The following is a 19,149-nucleotide window of genomic DNA, read 5'->3' as shown; positions in this document are numbered from 1 at the left end:
GAGATATGTGACTATCATGCTTGTGAAATATAAGATCATTGGACACGGTTTTACAGTCTAAGTGGTTCTCCACCAGTGATTTCACTAATTACAACCAGGCACCAGTGACAAATTTAGTTCACCATCAAACCACATTCTTTGTGCTATTTGGTCTGTTTGAGTTCAATTTCATGCTGTTTGGTTTGCAGAGTGTTTTTGGGACCTTTTAGGGACTCATGGACTATTCTGTGGCTGCTCATTCTATATCTTGATAACGTTCTTCAACAGTAGAGGAGCATCTACTGAATCTGAAAATCATCCCATATTGCTTATGTGATGTTATGTGACTTTTTCCTGTGATAAAATATTATGCTCATAAGTATAGGATTTCGGTGACTCCCTCAGGTCACGGTTTGGTAGGGTTAGTACTCGTACTTTCCATACTGCAAAGTGTTAAATTACGTACACTGTGTAGTTTCAGAGTCACTCCGTACGGTCTAGTTCGTATGTCTGCAGATGGCACACATTTTACTGCTGGTTGTTTTATTTTTCTCTGTTCAAGCAATTTTCTATACAATTACAGAAGCAATTTAGTACAGATAAGCAAAATAATTGCATTAGGTAACATCATATTCTATCTAAAAAGGGACAAACAGAAAATAACATTACCATACTAAAAGCATCCGAAAATGCACTGTAGTCTGTTTATGTAGTCTATCTGGAAAAAGGAGATTACCAGTTATTAAGAGCTTTTCCCTGCATAATCAAATGCTTGGTGTTAGCTGGTAGGTTTGGTGGAGCACATAAGCATTTATGAACCTGAATGCATTGCTTCTTCAGTGCTGATGTTGGTGCTTAGCTTACATCCATTATGGAGGGTCTCATGTCCATTGATGCCTAAGCTATGCATGAAGTACAGCAAAGCCATTTCAATTCACCGGTGAGATTGCAGACATTAACCTGGCTGTATTACATACAGTATAACCAACACCATCTCATCTATAATCTATCTGTTTGCCTAACCTGCATGGAAATAAACTCTATTCCATCATAATTCGACTGGGTTCAATAAGATATTTTACCCATTGTGCGTTCACGTGCAATGATACATGTATATCTTTGGCTGCTAAAAAATATGTAGAGGTTCAAAGGGGATTCTGAAGACGTAGCCCTGTGAGGTTAGCCTACAGAGGCAGCGCAGTGTGAATGTGATGGGGCTTTGCAGAGCTGTGGACTCGTCACATACTGTTACTGTCAACAAGAGCATGAGCTTCAGGCTCCCTCGATCCCATCTGGGGTGTCTGAGACGAAGCTGCTCTCACAATCATTTACATAATTGCAGTGCTGAGAAATAACTTTATTGTTTCGAATGAATCTTGGCAAACCAATATGACACGAAGTAGAAGGGTATTGAAAGGGTTCAGCCAGTGGCCAGATATTATACAAGAGAGAGAGCTTCTATTGCCTTAAAATTGTCAACAGTAAAATCCTTCAGAAGGGAAAGATAAAAACAAACGGAGCAACAGTGCTCACCCTTACTACCCATGCCTCAAAGGACTGACAAGTGTGCTTTCTTTCATTTAATCAAAGAACTACTGAACATATATGACTTCAATATCTGAAAGGGTTTGAGGGAGCAAGACACAACAAAATAGCAATAAACGTCTCTTAGATAAACCATAAATAATAGTCATAGTTTGGTTATGAAAAGTGGCTAATTACACAAAAACCTGTCTGCACTTCAAGCTGCCCACGAAAATCAGAGGCACGGCGAAATAACGAGTTTCCGGAACCGTCAGCGACAAAATCGACTGACACGACCCACAAAGCCGAGCACCCTTGTGTTTACATTGGCTTCTGCAAGTCAGAGCCGTGCATGGCGGCTCCAGAGGCCCTCGGGGCTCCTGGCGGAGTCGGAACATCATCGTATTGCTTCAGATCATCTTCATGTTGAACTTGCGTGCCCCTCCTTGGCCCCCACCTGCAGAGGGACCGTCTGCTTTGCGGAAGGAGTACTCAACAGAGAAGTGGTTCTTGTGCTGCCCGCGTCCACGGCTCCACACGAAGAGCAGAAGGAAGCAGAAGAGCACCACACCCAGGAAGGTGATGCAGCCCATGGCCGTGGACACCAGGATGGTTTTGAGGTCCAGTGTAAACTTAAGGAAGACGCGCGTGTCGTTTTGGTTAGTATCGTTGAGGTCGCCGGCATAGTAGCTGCGGTTGGCCATGGCGACGGCGTCCAGCGGCAGCCCCTTCACAGTGAGTGTGGCGAAGTACGTGTCGTTTCCGCCCGCATTGCTGGCTATGCAAATGTAGGTGCCGCTGTCAGTGAGCTGGGCGTAGCGGATTTCCAGCGTCCCGCCTGGCAGCACCGTGATACGTCCGCTGCTCCTAGATGTGATCCTGCGCCTCTGCGGGGAGATCCAAAAGATGGCCGGTGCCGGGTCCCCCTCGGCCCGGCACAGGAAGGACACGGGCTGGCCCTCTCGCGTCGTTACCTGCTGCATTTTGCGGTTGCGGATCTTGGGCTTCTGGCAGGTGAAGCGGTCGAATAGCGCAGAGTCTGAGAATGCGCTGAAGGCCTTCCCCTGCACCTCCGCAGGACTGGCACACACAGGAGCCTGGCCGTCAAAGTTGATCGTCTTGCGACGCTGCAGGATCCACAGCAGGCGGCAGTCACAGGCTAATGGATTTTTGTCCACACGCAGTGTCTCCAGGCTGTTGACGGAATGGAAGGCACCTTCCTCCAGTGTGAGGAGCTCGTTGCCTGATAAGTTAAGCATGCGGAGTTGCCTCAGGCCACTTAGGGCATTGAGCTCTACAGACACTAGGTTGGTGCTGACCAGGTGGAGCTCTTTCAGACGCACCAGGTCCCGGAAAGCCCAGGGTCCCAGCATGGAGATGGAGTTGTACGAGAGGTTGAGGCTCGTGAGGTGGGCCAGGTTGCGGAAGGAGGCAGAAGGAACCGAGGTGATGTTTGTGTATGTGATGGATAGCCAGGACAGGTTGAGGCCCTGGAAGCTCAAAGGAGATATGTACTCCAGAAAGGACCAGTGGTCAATCTCCAGCCCCCGCAGGCTGGCCAGTTTGCGGAAGTTCTGGTCCTCCAGGGTAGGGATGCTGAGATGCCGCAACCGCAAGGTGACCAGGTTACGCAAGTAGGACAAGGACTGGCCAGAGATAGAGGTCAGATTGCACCTCTCAATGGTGAGCTCCTGCAGCCCCAGTAAACCTATGAAGGCTTTGTTGGAGATGTACACCAAGTCATTGTCCCCCACCTCCAGGTGACGCAGACTGCATAGATCCTGGAAGGTGAAGTCCAGCAAGATGACTATCTTGTTCTCGCTCAGGTCCAGTGTGGTCAAGTTAGCTAACCGAGAAAATGCACCCATAGGTACCAGCTTGAGCTGGTTGCCACGCAGCTGTAGCACACGAAGGTCACGCAGGCTGGAAAAAGCATTAGGCTCCAGCACGCTGATGATGTTGTCACTCAGGTCCACCTCCTCCAGCTGCGAGTAGGGGTCCAGATCACCATGCTCAATCCAGCGGAGGCGATTCTGACTCAGGTCGAGCAACCGTGTCTCATTGGGGATGCCCTCAGGGATGGACGTCAGACTCTTATGAGGGCATGCCACTGATCGGAGTTGCGGCACACACTCGCAGCGCTGTGGGCAGCCCTGGCACAGGGAGGGGGCTACCATTGTTAGTATCAGGCCTAGGCCGAGCCAGTCTAACCTCAGACAGGCTGCCATCCCCCCTCTCTGATGTCCTGGGGCTGGATCACACCTCCAGACACCTGCGGGCAGAGAACACAAAAGTAGAGAGGTGACTATTTAGTGCCCTTGAAATGACATACGATTCTGCTCCGACATGATATTTTTCAAACCAATGAAGTTACAAGAATCACACAGATCAATGAGGCAGTCTCAAAAAATATCATTTATGTGGACTGCAAGAAATGATTCTTATAATAATGATTATGTAATTTGACACCTGCGGGCATTTTGACACCACATCGCTACTGAATGCAATACAGACACACATGTAGCATATTGGGTGACATGGCAATTAAAATTAACTATGTGGCAATAAATGCAGAGACAGCAATGTGGTACTGAGGTCCCGCATCTCCATCTGAACAAACAGAATCCCTGGGATGGGTCTATATCTAGGGTACATTAGAAGTGAAGTCCTTTTGAGGCCTTCAGGATATGCAAAACAGTGTGGATAGTGTGGGGGAGTTGGGGTCATTGTAATTTGAGGCTCTCATAGTTTCTGAGAAATGTACCCAGCGGAGAAAATGGGGAAGAGTTACAGCCGCGGTGCATAGATCTCTGCTATCGTCTGTTGCATTGCTCACACACATTACAGTTCGTCCTCCCACAATTTCACTTAATCTTTTAAAAAAACTTGCATTTTCTTTTTCATTCAAAATACTGTTGAGTTAGTCACAACTTCAAGCGTTATAATGGCATTAAGGTTCATTAAAAGGACATAACAGGAGTGGAAAAAGTCCTGGATCAGCAGCGTCGACAGGATTTTACGGTCTTACCTGCCTTCCCAAAAATGACAGACTAAACCTTTGTGTTGCACTGGGGGAAAAGCCTCTAGACACAAGTGAGGTTAGAATGACCTTACAAGTCTCGTTCAGCTGTCCCTAAGCCTAAAGCACAGACAGATACACTCCCCAAGAGGAAGGCAGCAGAGCCACACCCCTGTGATCAGCTCCATGTGGTGTCCGGCCATGCTGCTGAGAAAGGTCCCTAACAAGCCATGTCTCCCCCACCCCCTGCATCCTGACGGGGATCATTACAGCTTAATTGGCCCAGGCTCAAGCAACTGGGGAAATCTAATTTCCACTGCACACTGGAGCGAAAGTGCTGTTTGTCGCCGGCCCAACTCCTGTCAGAGCTGAGATGGAGGGCGAGGCATTTACACTCGGATTCAGCAGCGGGAGGATTAACGAGCTCCACACTTAGCCTTCCATTCCGCCTTGGCAGTCCATCTGTAATTGCTGCTTACTTACACACGACCTCAACCTGGAATGCTTCCGAGCGCCGGCCACTCGGTGATGCTGAACACATTTAAAGTTACTTACAAATCCATTATCTTTACACAACAAAAAAAGCCATCCCTAAAGCTAAATTAGCATCACAACAGGCATTTGGATATCAAACCTATGTCCATACATTACAAACAACAATGTGTCATGGCTCCTTTCCGAATCTCAGCCTCTATACAGCAAACTACAACCACTCCTCATTTAGTGACCCATTCCAATGACTAGGAGGTTAAGCAAAAGAGTCACTAAGAGAAAATCACGATAGCGTGAATGCGACTTTAGCCTTCCATATTCAGATTTCTTCTATCCTTCATCACGTGAACATTTTTAACAATATTTTGCACATTTTACTTCAAAGACTTTTCACTATGGTGTATGTTATTGTAAGGCATATGAAACTTGGTTACAAATGCACGCATTGGCTGGAAAATTATTTTTTTATTATTGTTGTATTTGTGAATGGTCGCTAAACGAGGAGTAGTTGTAATAACATGCTGAATGTTTGAGTTACCAGGCACTTTTGCCAATGTAAACCCAGCTGCCCATAAGTTAGAGCTTAAGAATTCTTACACAAATGCTCGAACATGGTCTGTCTCAGCCAAATTTGTCATATTCTCGCACAGGCAATCCGCTTCAGCTTGCTTTTTAGGTCACCGAGATGGTACAATAAGATTTGCGGAGCATCTCAGACAGAGTTGGGTAATTCAGGTCCAAACCAAGAATTTGTTTCAAACAAACCAGTTGAGCATAAAGAGTCACAGTCACAGAGTACTCAACCTTTTTGGTTGAAACAAAATCCCGATCTGGACTTTTACTCTCTGGACCTGAATTACTCACCTCTGATCTCAGGTCCAGTAAAGCATCACACAAATATCATCCCTGGCACTGACATATTAAACTTGTCGTTTGCAATGTTTTAGCTACCTCTGCCTATACCAAAAAATACTATATAGGTGACAAGTGTTTTTAGTTTAAGAAATGGTTCTGAGTAGTTGTGTTCTACAAGCTGTTAGCAAAAGCAAAGGGGAAAATGTTTTGTATATTCAGAATCCACCTTCTCACTAAGTTGTTCTGGTAAATCACAGGGTGATGCCCATCACACAAGAGGGTTCTGTTCTTTCAAGTTCAGATGATCTGACCCTCTCAGCTCAGCAGGCAGTTTTCCTTGACTCCACTTCCTCAAATCACCCAAAACAGGCCACTTACTCGCTCAGTCGGGAAAGATATGGACATACGGTGTGATGAGGCTAAAATCCTCATACACCATCACCATTTTTATAACCTATAGCACAGGGGTATTCAACTAAAATTTAAAGAGGTCCAGTTAGAGAAAATTTCTTGAAGCAAAGGTACGGAATATCATAATGTCTAACTATTTAGTGTGATATATATTTAAGTAGCCTATTAGTTGCATCAACATTGCATTTAATCAGTACCTGACTGTCAAATCAAATTAATTTAGTACAATTCAAAAACGTTTTGACAATATTGTCACGTGACATAGAACTTCGGCCAGCTGGCTGGAGTGAGATTTTCAGTTCGAGATGTCTGCACACACATGTAACAGTTCTTACCTTGTAAATAGTCTGCTTTTGTATTTAACCATGTAAATACACATTTGACGTAGCTAATTTTAGGTTTTATAATGGAATAATATAGATTTGCCGTGAGATTTCCAGCGTGAGTGTCATGCCAGATGCTTGAGATTTGGCAGCCATGAAAACGTACATTTTTTGTTTCACCTGAGTTTATTTATATAACAGATAACATTATTTTATACATATGTTAAAAAGCAGAAACTTCAATGAACATGAAATCAACAATAAACTACGTCTATTTATCCAACATGCTATATAATACATACTGTATTTAAAAACTTTTCAGCTGTATGATTTCAGGACAGACCAGTCACTCCGTTAGGAACATTACGGCTTTTTGGTTGTGGGTTTTAACTTCGCTGCTGCTATTAACACTAATGGCACATTAGCGCAGACAGAGGGCTGCATGAGACGAACTACGTCTTGCTTGGCGGTCAAAGGTGTTTGACGTTCATTGGCGTGGGAAACAGCGGTTTTACTGCTAAACCACTACCGAAAAGACCACAAAAGCTGTGCCGGTTAAAATAGAAGCGTCAGGTTTTAAATAATAATGTTTTGGCTATCGGTCTGGATCCGTATAGGACAACTTCCGGGTCCGGACCCGGACCACAGTCCGCCTGTTAGTGACCTTTGCTATAGCAGCTGTCAGACGTCATTCCCCAGCCGTCAAAAGCAAACCACAAAAGGACTCTAAACTATACAAAAGAAACAAGAGCTCAGCCCCTTAATCTCGTCAAACACTACAAAGACTTTAACGTATTGTGAGGAAATTGGGCTACTTATGACCCAGCTATGTAGGGTGACATCTGCAAAGAAAGTGGACCGCACAACCTTCAGCTGGGGTATTAGCACAGCAGCAGTCGTTTGTCTCGGTCAAAAGCTCTGGTGCTTTGTTCCCATCACCAGTACAAAGGCATCGGAGGAAAGGCAATGAGACGTTAGATGGGAGGTTGTGTGAAATGGAGGACAAGATGCACTTCAAGCACACAAAATTTGCACTAATTTATGATGATGACTTACATTTTCAGCTCTGCATAAACATCAGTCTTTATCAAACCTATCACACTTTGTAATTATTAGCACCCTATGTGAACAGGAATATAACTGTCCCTTCCAGAGAACAACCAGTTTAACCTAACATAAGACAGCCTGGCTGCGTCTGTCAGGGTGGTGGGTGTGGTGACTGATGCTGCGGTTCCTTCCCATTTCTCAAGTTGACTCGTTCTTGCCATCCAGTAGCACATTAATCATTAATCCAGCTCTATCCAGGGGCCTTATGCAAAAATGAAGACGGCTGCTGGGGACTGGTCGATCTATACATGCAGAAAATGTGGTGCTGAGTTTAGAAAAACCCTAAAGCAGTGCTTACATTGTACAGCAAGAACGTTACCTTCCGTTTTTTTTTTTTCCATTTATGTGGGCAGGAAGGCCATGATGAAATGCTAGCTGGTCTCTGAGCATCCTCATATGCCTGTAGCACTGCAGTTATTGTTGTATTAATGTACATTGCAGTGGCAGACCTACGCCTCAGTGTTTATTAAGCTGTGTGAGCTATGAGCTCACACTAAGGCACTGCTATGAAACAGATCCCCAATATCACCCCCACAATCCAGTCCATGAGTTGCATAACTCGAGCATTTCTCATCCCAGCATCTCAGCCCAAACCATGATTGCTGCTACAGTGCACTGGCGTTACTGAGGACAGTGAAGAGCACCCATGACGTCTGTGGCCCTGGCAGTGGGGTAGGTGACAATCCAGCCTCAGACAAGGACATGAACACAGTAAACAGGGTTGACATCTCGGAAGAACTGGCCCTCCGGAATGAATAAGTTACCACTTTGGAAGCAGGATTATACAAGGCAGTATTATTCAAGCAACAAGTTTAAGTGACTTTGCTCAAGGTTCACTTCAAGTCATACATTGATAGATTTAGCTCAGTATATAAAAGTTATATGAGGTATTGTTGCACACCCCTTTATTTATTATTTTTAAGTTTCCAAATGATAAGTAAATTCAGAAGCCATTGGTTGAATAGTATGCCAACACATGCACACACTGGGTTCCTGAGAGCTAACAATATCCTAACCCGTAGTAGTGTGAATGATGGAGAACAATGTGGATGTGTAAGTAAGAATGAGAACATTCCTCTTTGCACGTGTCCTCTCCAAGCGACCATTCTGACCTCGTCATGAGCTGTCACAGTATTGCACACAAGTGGATGTACAGTGATGCTAGAGCATGCACTGACACATACAGATAGACAGCCGCCCATGCACATACAGAAGGTCCTCCTCTTTCCGTGGCAGAGTCTGCATTCAGAGAAGAGGACGAACATCCCTCCAAGAACTGGAGGTGGAGTGCAGCCAACGCTCAGTTTATCTGCCAGCTCAGATGCAGACAGGAGGGCAGCAACCCCGCCACAGAGGAGGGCTCCCTGGGAGAGCACAGGGTGCAGCCTGTGGTTAAATGAAGGACAAGCCCGCAGGCTGAGCCCTGCTTTTTACATTTAGCACATGGCGTGACCTCCTCTGCAGACTGCTTCTGCTCTTAAAACGCCTTTCACAGCCCTCACTGTAGCAGTGAGGAAATTACACAGCACTCAGGTACATTCGTCTGCTGCGAAAATAAACACTGCGATTCGGTTTCTCTTTTGTTTCTGAAAATGTCGGTCACAGAGTTGGAAGCCTCTGCGGAGAGTGGTCTTCACCGCTCATCGAGCGTCTGTCTGTTTCCAAAATGGATCATTCTATGCAGAGCCTTTTACAGTAGCTGCACTGAGTTCTGGAAACTTCCTCACAAAGCCTGTGCCTTGAGTTCTTGTGCCAATGACTTCTCAGTTTCCCTGACACTCCCTGACAGGCTAATTATTTTTTGCACACTACAGCGCATAGCTAAATCCAACAGATTTCCAGATACTACTCGAAACTCCTCATAGCTGCGTGCCAACAACTGGAAGGTGCCAGTGGGGTTATCAAGGGGCTAAGACACAGTGAAATTTCAGCCCAGCTTAAACCCATCCCTGTTAGTGGAGTGATGCCAGTGATGTTTCACATCTGCTCCAGTGCTCCCATATGGCAGATGATTAGGCTCACGCTAAAGTAATGTTCTGGCCTGTAGGAGAATGAACTCGGTAAAGCTGGCTAAGGCACTGAGGATTAACCCCAAATGCTTTTTAAGGACACACAGTGCAGGAAGCTTAGCTATAGCACTGCATTGGGAATTCAGTAAAAGGCACCCAATATGTCCTAGACGCACATCAGTAAAGTATAATGGCGAATACAAGTCTATAATGGGCACATAGCGGCATTAATCCACGGTACCAACATCAGCATGTTCAAGGGAGCAGGAGTTTCTGCTGGCCCAGACATCTGTCATAGCCCATCAGCAAGGAGGTCGAGCTACTCGCTCCGCAGAGAGAGAGAGAGAGAGAGAGCGAGAGAGAGAGAGAGAGAGCAGGATGGAGGTGATAGTCCGTGGGAGTCAGCATATGAAAAATCCCCACCAGGAACTGAAGCGGCTCCAAACGCAGAGCCGCGGGAAAGGTGTGCAGTGGCCAAGGCAGCGCGGCAGTGCCAGGAGCCAGCTGAGTGCACTCACTGCGAGCGGAAACAAACACCATGCTTTAGAGCGCAGTAAAACCTGCTTCTCTGCAGCACAGTCTCGACTTAACAGGCTGATGGGGGGGGGGGGCACTATCACTCACTATCCACTAAAATCTGTGATAAAACACTAAATCGAAAGCCTGTTAAATAACAAAAGATATATTCTAAATCACGATGACACCCGTATTTACATGAAAAATGACAGACTTCACTGTATAATGACATATCATGCATCTGAAAATAAAATAAATTACCTGCCCCCAAGGATGAAACCAACCATTAAGCAGTCTACTGAGAAGAGGCAGCACTATGCATCCATTCCACATTTCCTGTCAGTCCTGGCAGGATACGGACATCATTTTCCGAGGAGGAGCTGATTCCTATTTTTAATTCCCCACTTTTACGTTCGTCCTCTTTCCATTTTCTCCACGGTGTTAATTAAAAAATAACACAGCACAAAATAACACAAATTTAACTTGCAGCAGAACAATGTTTTAGATATTTTTTACGTGCTACCTTATTACATTTTTTAATGGATTTGTCTATCCATCCATCTTCCATAGCTGCACATCCAGTACAGGATCATAATGATATCCAGCCATGTATTCTATTATATTATTCTCCAGGAGAAAATTATTGCTCTGGTGTTATAAAATTATTCAATCAATAGTCCAGCTGGAACCCTCGATAGATTACACAGGAGTCTAGCAAGCAGATGATAGATTATCCCTCTGGAAGCTTGTCAACATGTCGGAAAACGATGGTGCCTGAATGTCAGTGTTGTGACCTTAATCTGACAATACTGTTTTTAGTATGGCAAGATTAGTTATTATGGATTTTTATCTAAAGTAATTGAAATCTGCCTATTAAAAGTGTCTTTGATGGACAATTGTGTGAGAAGCACAGCTCTAAATCGTTGAGGCAAAGGAACCATCTTCTCGAACAACATTATCGAGGATGAGATGAGAGCAGACATGGTTATTGGCTGCTTTTCTTATGGACTGGTCATTTGTTGAGAGTTATGAAGACTAATGGGGGTTCTTAGGGCATCCAAGAAAGGCCACTGACTCCTTAAACCACATTAATACTTTACCAGTCTAAGCCTTTCCAAGGGTCCAGACTGGCTGCTCTAGGGACAGACCAGGTCCCACTGGGAGACACAGCAGAACAAGTCATGCAGGCTTGTAAAGGGCACGGAGGTTATGTGAAAGTACTGGCTACTCTGAGGCGTTATTTATATTTGAAGTGTGTACATGTGTAGGATCACACACACACACACACACACACAGATAATAAGGGAGGCCAGCATTTCAGCTTTTATGGCTCAAAGATTTAGGGACCTACGGACAGCAGAATGGACCTCAAGGACAGGGGTCCCTCAACTTGGCATGCAACCCCACCCCCCTTTCCATCCTGCCTTACAAACCACACTCACCCAACACCCCAAAGAAAGTTCTCTTTTAAGTTTGGCCAGTATATACCCTGTATATGTGTTTGCTTATTATTGCTGGTCTCTGTATCCAGATAGGTTATGTTTGTTTGTGTCCTCGGGCAATCTTAGTGTTTTATGTGCTACCCTTATCACTGTGTTTCACAAAGTATCACCTATTTTATCCTTCTCACCTTTATATATTATAATATTATATATATATATATATATATATATATATATATATATATATATTTATTATTTTTTTAGCGGGAGAACATTTTAAAACAAATTTGAAGAAGCACTTCTTCTAATGCTAGTTAGAGTATGGAATAGTCTCCCTGTTAGTGTAGCGGAAGCTAAAACCCTGGGTTCCTTTAAATCAGAGATAGATAAGATTTTAACAACTATTAGTTAAGTTCTCCCCAAACAAGCTTGATGGGCCAAATGGCCCCCTCTCGTTTGTAAATTTCTTATGTTCTTATATATATAGAGTTACCCCTGCATACATGCTCTCATGGTTATCCCAGAGGAATCGTGAAAGTTAAATAATGTAACCAAGTATCTTAGTGGGTCTCCTAACTATCAGAGGTATTTTCTTTCTTTGTTTAACATCTTCCCCCTTTTCACATTCTTGCATTGGCCCTTATCTGATCTTTGTGGTCCGTCAGCACTTCTTTATCTTCTACTATTCTGTCTTAAAAGACTGAATTAATGTGTATATTATCAATCCTGGAGAGCGGATCATTGGAATAAGTCACACCAACCAAAATATGTAGTTTCCAGATGTTTAATTGTAATTGGGATTGCAACAAACTAACAGCCAAGCCTATCGAGGGGTAAGATGTGCTGTTTGGATGTGAATATGCAATGTAATGTCTGTACAACTTATCTGAAGTGGCAACATCTGTTGATGTGCAACACAAAACATCTACACTGTATACTGATGTGAGTCATTAACATACACAATGTAAGAAGTTGTTAATTAATTAATACAGATGGTATGAGGTGTGAACCTTCAGACTGGTATGGCATGTTTGGTGTCAATCTGATGGAAAATCACTCCTGAATTCAAATCTGGTCAGTATTGTATGCATTAAAAGTTACACCTGTATAATGAAAATCATCTGTAAAGTGGCATTAATCTAGTCATAAATACCAAAAGGACTTCCACAGACACCCCTCCGAAAGCCTGCCAACTATATGGCCAGCCATTGTTTCAGGTGTCGGGTTCCTGGTCATCCCTATTCATGAACTGTAGGCCACAAAACCTGGTGCCTCAGATTTAGATGTGAGTGCGCGAGAAGCCCTCTAGAAAACCATCAAGAAATCGCCAGAACACCGTGAAGTCTAGTAGAGAAGTCCAGTAGAGAAGCCCATCCTGAAGCCTGCTGGTGAAGGTCTGCTACCCAACATAGAACTGCAACCCCAAGACAAAGCCTTTCACCTTAAAGCTTCACAAGGAGAGAAAATCCAAGGGGTTCCACTCCAACAACTTCCATTCATTCTAACAACCCAAACTGTTCTGTTTAATCTGCATTATAACTTTAGGGTCGTGTTTCCACATACTGTGCTTGCTTTGCAGAACAGTATTTCCCTTCTAAGGTTAAAATCTGGTCATTGCATTTTCATATTACATTCTGTTTGGTTCTATTCCGTTATTTTGTGTTTGTTGTTTATGTTTAAGTGTAATGTCTGTCTTATGTTAGTACAGTGTTAGTTAGAAATAAATACATGCCTTTTTATACAACTTCAGCCTCCTCTCATTGAGTGCTCACAATAGTCCCTGCCTCTGTGCAATCTGGCTACTAAGCTCTGATACCTCAAGCTTGCCTGAAATATTGTGATACTCTCTCTTAACGGCCGTGAGAAGAGCTTCGCTACCAATCGTTACCTGGTGACGTAGCTCGGTGGATGACCTAGATTACTAAGCGATACTGGTAATTAGTGAATCCCATTTGAGTCTCACATTAACAGACTCACAGGGATTCCGCAATTGAGTAGGTCATGTGACCCATGTGTCCAAACGACATTAGGGCAGTCTAAGTGGATGCTCTGTTCCAAGAAGGTAACAATTGCTTCATTTTTCAACATCTAGTAAGATAAGAGTAAAAATAAGTAAAAGTGACTTTTGACGTATAAACCAGACATATATACATATTAATTAATGATTAATTATTGATTGATGAATTAATTGATTTATTAATTAGAAGATAAGCCATACTGTATGTTGCATGTCCCTTTAATGATAAGGGCATGATTTTTTTAACATTACCAGAAGCTTACTTATCACTATCCATGTATTACTGGGGAGAATAAGTCTCAGACAGCTGCTGAGTGAGAATGTATTTAGGTTTCATAACACTGACTCCAGGTTTAGTCCGGGTGTCACAGCAGCACAGGTTCTAGCATTGCTAAGTAGACCTGACCAAGTAAAACTCCTGACATTGTTCATGTTTCTCGTTTCCTCTGGGAAGCGGAGAGGCTTTTTCCGTAACTCGGCGTCATGGCGGTGGGCGGACAGCTGCGCGGTGGCACCAAGGCCACACTGGCACGGCTGTGGGTGGGGGGAGCGACTCTGTGAGGGAGAACCTCGCTGAACCAGCAAGAACAGTCAATGCTAAATCAGGAGCACGGCAGTGATGACGATGTTGCTCCTTTTTAGCCACTAATTGCTAGTTTAAGATATGAATCTGTAATTTTGCATCTTTGCGTTCATAATCTATTATTAAATACCTAATATTATTGATAAGTGGATATAGTTTTGATCATTGAAATTCAGAGACCAGCAGCAAGGACACATACTGGGTGTTTGTGTGTCTCCCTGGCCTACTTTGGCATTCCCTGTTCTTACAGCAATCAGAATGTCTGAACTCAATGTCTGAAACTGCTGATAATCTCACTGCTGACAAGCCGGTGCAGAATTTAGGGCAGGAGAAGTTTCTTCTCCCAGGAAAATGAAACTGCACGATAACTGCTGGCACACTTGAAGAAAGAGCCTCAAAAGATGAAAAAGACAAAATTACTTAGGGCTGCTAGGCAGGTTGGTTGAACACTACAGTCATTTTTCATGAATTATTTGAGGGAGATTCTGACAGTTTTTCCACTTGTTCTGCTGCTCTAACACTGAATCTGGAGCAACAGAGACTTTGCAGACATGCCTTCCGTAGGGATGATTGAGCAGCGTCTGGCACAAGGACTTTATGCCTGATTCTATACCCGTATGTCCATGGAAAGGCTCGACTAAGGGCATTGTAGATGTCGAGCTGAGACACATGGAGAGCGCTATGGCACGCGGCCCCAGCGGGCTGCACCCACGCATGGCCAGGCATGATATGGCGATGCCATGAGGGAAGATGGTCTGGCCAAGGGGAGACGCTATATCATTCGTAAGTTCAGCTTTAAGTTGTACCTTAACATTCCAATGCTCTCCAAAATGTCCTTAGCTAAGCTTCTGTAAGAGGTACTTTCGTAAGGTTGGTCTAACCACTCTTACCTATCACTTATCAATGCTGTCGGCCATTATTTCAACCCCTGTATTAGCTTAGTCATATCATCTTGTTTGTTTGACTCATCTGCCGGCCCCTGGAGGATGGGCTCCCCCTTTGGGTCTGGTTCCTCCCAAGGTTTCTTCCTCTTAGGGAGTTTTTCCTTGCCACCGTTGCCTTTGGCTTACTCACTGGGGGGTCTTTACGAGGCAGAAATGTAAAGCGCATTGAGACAATGTAATGTTGTGATAATGCGCTATATAAATAAAATTGAATTGAATTGAATTGAATTGAATTCTGCTAGTGGACCCCACTGTTCGGACCGTATGCCTCTGAAATTAGTAATATGCTGTTAAGAATTATAATAATTCAGCATGTGATTTAAGAAAAACGTTAATATCATTTTAAAATAATAAAGATGTCATCATTCCACATAAGACCAACATCGTTAAGGGGTACAGTTTCACAACTAAACATAACTAAAAAACTAAATGATCCGTATGATAAACTGATTTTGTTTGATATTTGACTACAATCATTGTATACGTTTCCTCCTTGCGTTCTGCATGCACAGTGAATTGGCTTCAGTAACATGTGGATTCATAATAAAAGATAAGGAACGAGCTGCTGATTATGTATGTATATATGCATGTATTTATTTATTGCCGATATTGGGGTGGACGTGTTCCCCCTATTTCCCACAACCCTGTCGACACTACAGCTTCATTTACATGTAAGTGTAACATATTCTCCCCAAAAAAGCACCCAGGAACAGTCATTAGTAATCAATACTGAAGCACATAGGACATTCTCTTATGTTAAGACATAACTTATGTAATCTCTTATGTAACACAACTTTTCTTTCTTTTCATACCAATATCAATGACATACATGTATATTGGTGTATGCAGGTGTTTTATAGACTAAAATAAAAATAAGATGGTGTGATACTACAGTCTGGGGAGGCGGGTTAATCACATTTATGGGTAGATGATTCAGTTTGTTAATTTTGTATATTAATTTTAGGTTCTCCCCAGATTTGATTAATGCAATATTTTGAAGCATTCCTGTAGTGTTATATTAACATTTATTAGGCAGCCTCTTAAGGAATAGTTCGTAGAACAGATGGAGAACAGTACACAACTTCAGTAAGATATACCGTTCAAGTTTCCATAATACACTAAAAGACACCATTATTGGAGAACTCACCCCTGATCTGCAACCGCTCCTTTGTACAGACTGCTTCCAGCACCACTTCCAGTACAGCCATGTTTGTCTTCCAGCAAAGACTATTACAGTATAACTATTGTAACAACATAGCAATAAGATGTGGCGACTTTTAGCAATGGTCTTAATGGGCAGTTAATCAGTTGTACCTAATGCTGCACCCTGAGGTGAACTCACTTTCTCTAACATAATCACACGGGGAAATTCTTACTCGCTGGGACACTAACCCGAAATGCCTTCCAAGAGACACTGAGGATTAGAGGAAATGCTACCATGCTCCATATGTGTGTCCCACAGAGCAACAGGAACGTCTTCTATTCTGAGAGCTGACCCGGGGCACTGAACGTACACTCATTCATTCCCGAAGCCTTCCGATGCCTGAAGGTGCACCAGCCGCAAGCGCTGAACTCCCCTGCCTGGGCGAGCTTGCCAGCCACCCCCCCCCAGGCCCACGGAGCAGGATTAATTAGCCACGTCTCTGGCTGATGATGAGAAACTGCGGCGGCTCTGCTGTGACTGATGGAGTTTAAGCTGCTGAAGATTACACTCTGACTGCAGAGGCTAAAGATTTCCCAGGCAGTCCCCTCATACTGCCATGTCAGATCCATCAAAGGTATCACATAAATCAGAGGGAGACCGCCGATCTTCGCCATGAAGATATGGGCGACCATGTGCTGAATTTAAAGGACCGGAGTGCTCACTTTCTGTCTGCTTTCTGCAAGCATCTCCTGCAGCCAGGGCCAACAGAACCATTTTCGCAGCCCTAAGCAAAATTTGATCAACCTAGTTGTCATTTGTCATCTTCCCTCCAATTCTGATCAGATCAGATGTGGCCACTAGGCCCTAAGCAGCCGCTTAGTTTATGTTCGGAGTTGGCTCTGCCAGACTTCATACAAATAAACAAAAGGCTGTATTGGTTTCTGTTTCATTTCCAGGGTGTGACCTTGTGGAAAAATAACAATTCACACTAAGGCTGTTAACCGAACAAACAAACAAACCTGTTACATTTTCAGCCACCAAGCTTGCAGATGAGCCTGGGTTAGTCCACATCAAGGGTGCTGCCTGTTGCTATGGTCCTGCAAATCTATATAAGACAATGTTCTGATCATGTGGGGAGTCTTTAGCAGTATAGTGAAAAACTCGATGCTCAGCTAAAAAAAAAAAAGCATATTATTGGCGTCAAAATATGCAGACAACATCATATCATTAGGTATAGTATTTTTCATTTTCATTCTCTCTATATATATATATATACACACACACACACACACGCACACCTAGATCTGTACTCATATCTTTGTGGGGACTCTCCATTCATTTCTATGGACAAAACCCTAATCCCAATAATAATAACCTTAATCCCTACCCAGCCCTAACCTTAACCATAAGAAAACAAACAAAATACAAGACTTATGGCATTTTTAGGTTTTTGGTTGCAGTCACAGACAAATAAAATTGAATTTCCAGTGCCAGCGACCCACAAAATGGTCCCCACATTGTAATGTATACTTGGACCACACACACGCACACACACACACACACTCATGTAGGGTAAACATATCCTTATGGGGACCGCTCATTCATTTCAATGGGAAAAATGCTAACGCTAACTAATGACAACCTTAACCCCTACCCTGCCCTAACCATAACCATAAGTAAACAAACAAAATACAAGAGTTTTTGCATTTTTTGTTTTTTCATAGCAGTCAACGATTTTTATAAAATAGAGTTTTCCCTTATGGGGACCAGGAAACCGGTCCCCATAAGGGAAAAAAAAAAACCGGATATTTATCACGTTATGGGGACATTGTGTCCCCATAAGGATAGGTAAACCCGCTCGCACACACACACACACGCACACGCACACAGTGTGTTGGGGAAGTTACAAAAGTAATTGATTGAAGACAGAGGTGGAAAGTTCGGGTCGATAAAATACAAATCCAGACCAAGGTTTCGTTTCAACCAACCAGTTCACCACAAAGTGTCACTGTCACAGAGTGCTCAACACAGCTCATTAACACTGTGTGTGTGTGTCTATATTTTATGTTGAAAAGCAGTCTTTCCACTCTACATTTGTAGAAGCAATGAAGCGTGGGATTGTTTTTTGTAAATAGTTTCCATACAGTGGCAAAGTATGCGAGGTCCCTACATGCCTAGTGACGAGGTAAAACAACATAAAGAGTGAAGTAGTCACCAAGCATTTACCAGCTGACCCCATGTCTCTCCTTACAGCATTTCCTGAATTTCACACTTGGCTCAAACCCTTTAGGGTTGTTGAACAGCTTAGGAAGTGCCTACAAAACCCTATTGTCCCAAGTGTAGACAAGGAGAACTCTGGGTGGCTGTGGGGGGGCCTGTCTCCCCCCCCCACATAAAGTAGCGAAGCCACCAGCTGGCACAGGATCACTTGTCAACGGGATTGAGTTTACACTGCTGATATAACACAAGCAGCATCTGGTGGCGATCCATCCAGTGCAATTACTGCTTTCCATCACGGAAGAAAATGTCTACCTGAAATCATCCAGCGAGACACCTCACTTTTTTATTATCTGCTGAAAATTGGCCAGAGACCGTAGCTTTGCTGTGGCCGGGCCAGACATATTTGTTACCTTAACTTGTTGGCTGCAGTAAAGCCAGTGGTGCTGTTTTTGGTACAATTAAAAGGAACAAGAACACGAAGGGCAAGCGAGAAAGGCCCACCTGAATTACACCTGAATTACAGCATATTGCATAAATTGACAACCTAATTCCATTTGGTTTATA

The 19,149-nt window shown here is 43.6% G+C and overlaps 1 protein-coding gene across 32 annotated transcripts in view; it reads right to left on the bottom strand.

The window, feature by feature from the left end:
- Positions 1-505: 505 nt before the first annotated feature.
- lingo3a (leucine rich repeat and Ig domain containing 3a) overlaps positions 506-19,149 on the bottom strand; it is a 38,437-nt gene continuing 19,793 nt past the window's right edge. For 27 of the 32 annotated variants that reach the window (XM_072699880.1, XM_072699883.1, XM_072699877.1 and 24 more), the window contains 2 exons: positions 17,385-17,470; positions 506-3,775 (listed from right to left, as the gene is read on the bottom strand). In XM_072699880.1, coding sequence (XP_072555981.1) covers positions 1,914-3,775; positions 17,385-17,436 — 1,914 coding nt within the window. In that variant the 5' untranslated portion in view covers positions 17,437-17,470 and the 3' untranslated portion in view covers positions 506-1,913. The other 5 variants (XM_023844040.2, XM_023844042.2, XM_023844043.2 and 2 more) reach the window with 2 other exon arrangements.

Source organism: Paramormyrops kingsleyae, chromosome 15 (assembly GCF_048594095.1).
Source record: "Paramormyrops kingsleyae isolate MSU_618 chromosome 15, PKINGS_0.4, whole genome shotgun sequence".
NCBI classification, from domain to species: domain Eukaryota; kingdom Metazoa; phylum Chordata; class Actinopteri; order Osteoglossiformes; family Mormyridae; genus Paramormyrops; species Paramormyrops kingsleyae.
This window is presented reverse-complemented; position numbering and strand designations above follow the sequence as displayed.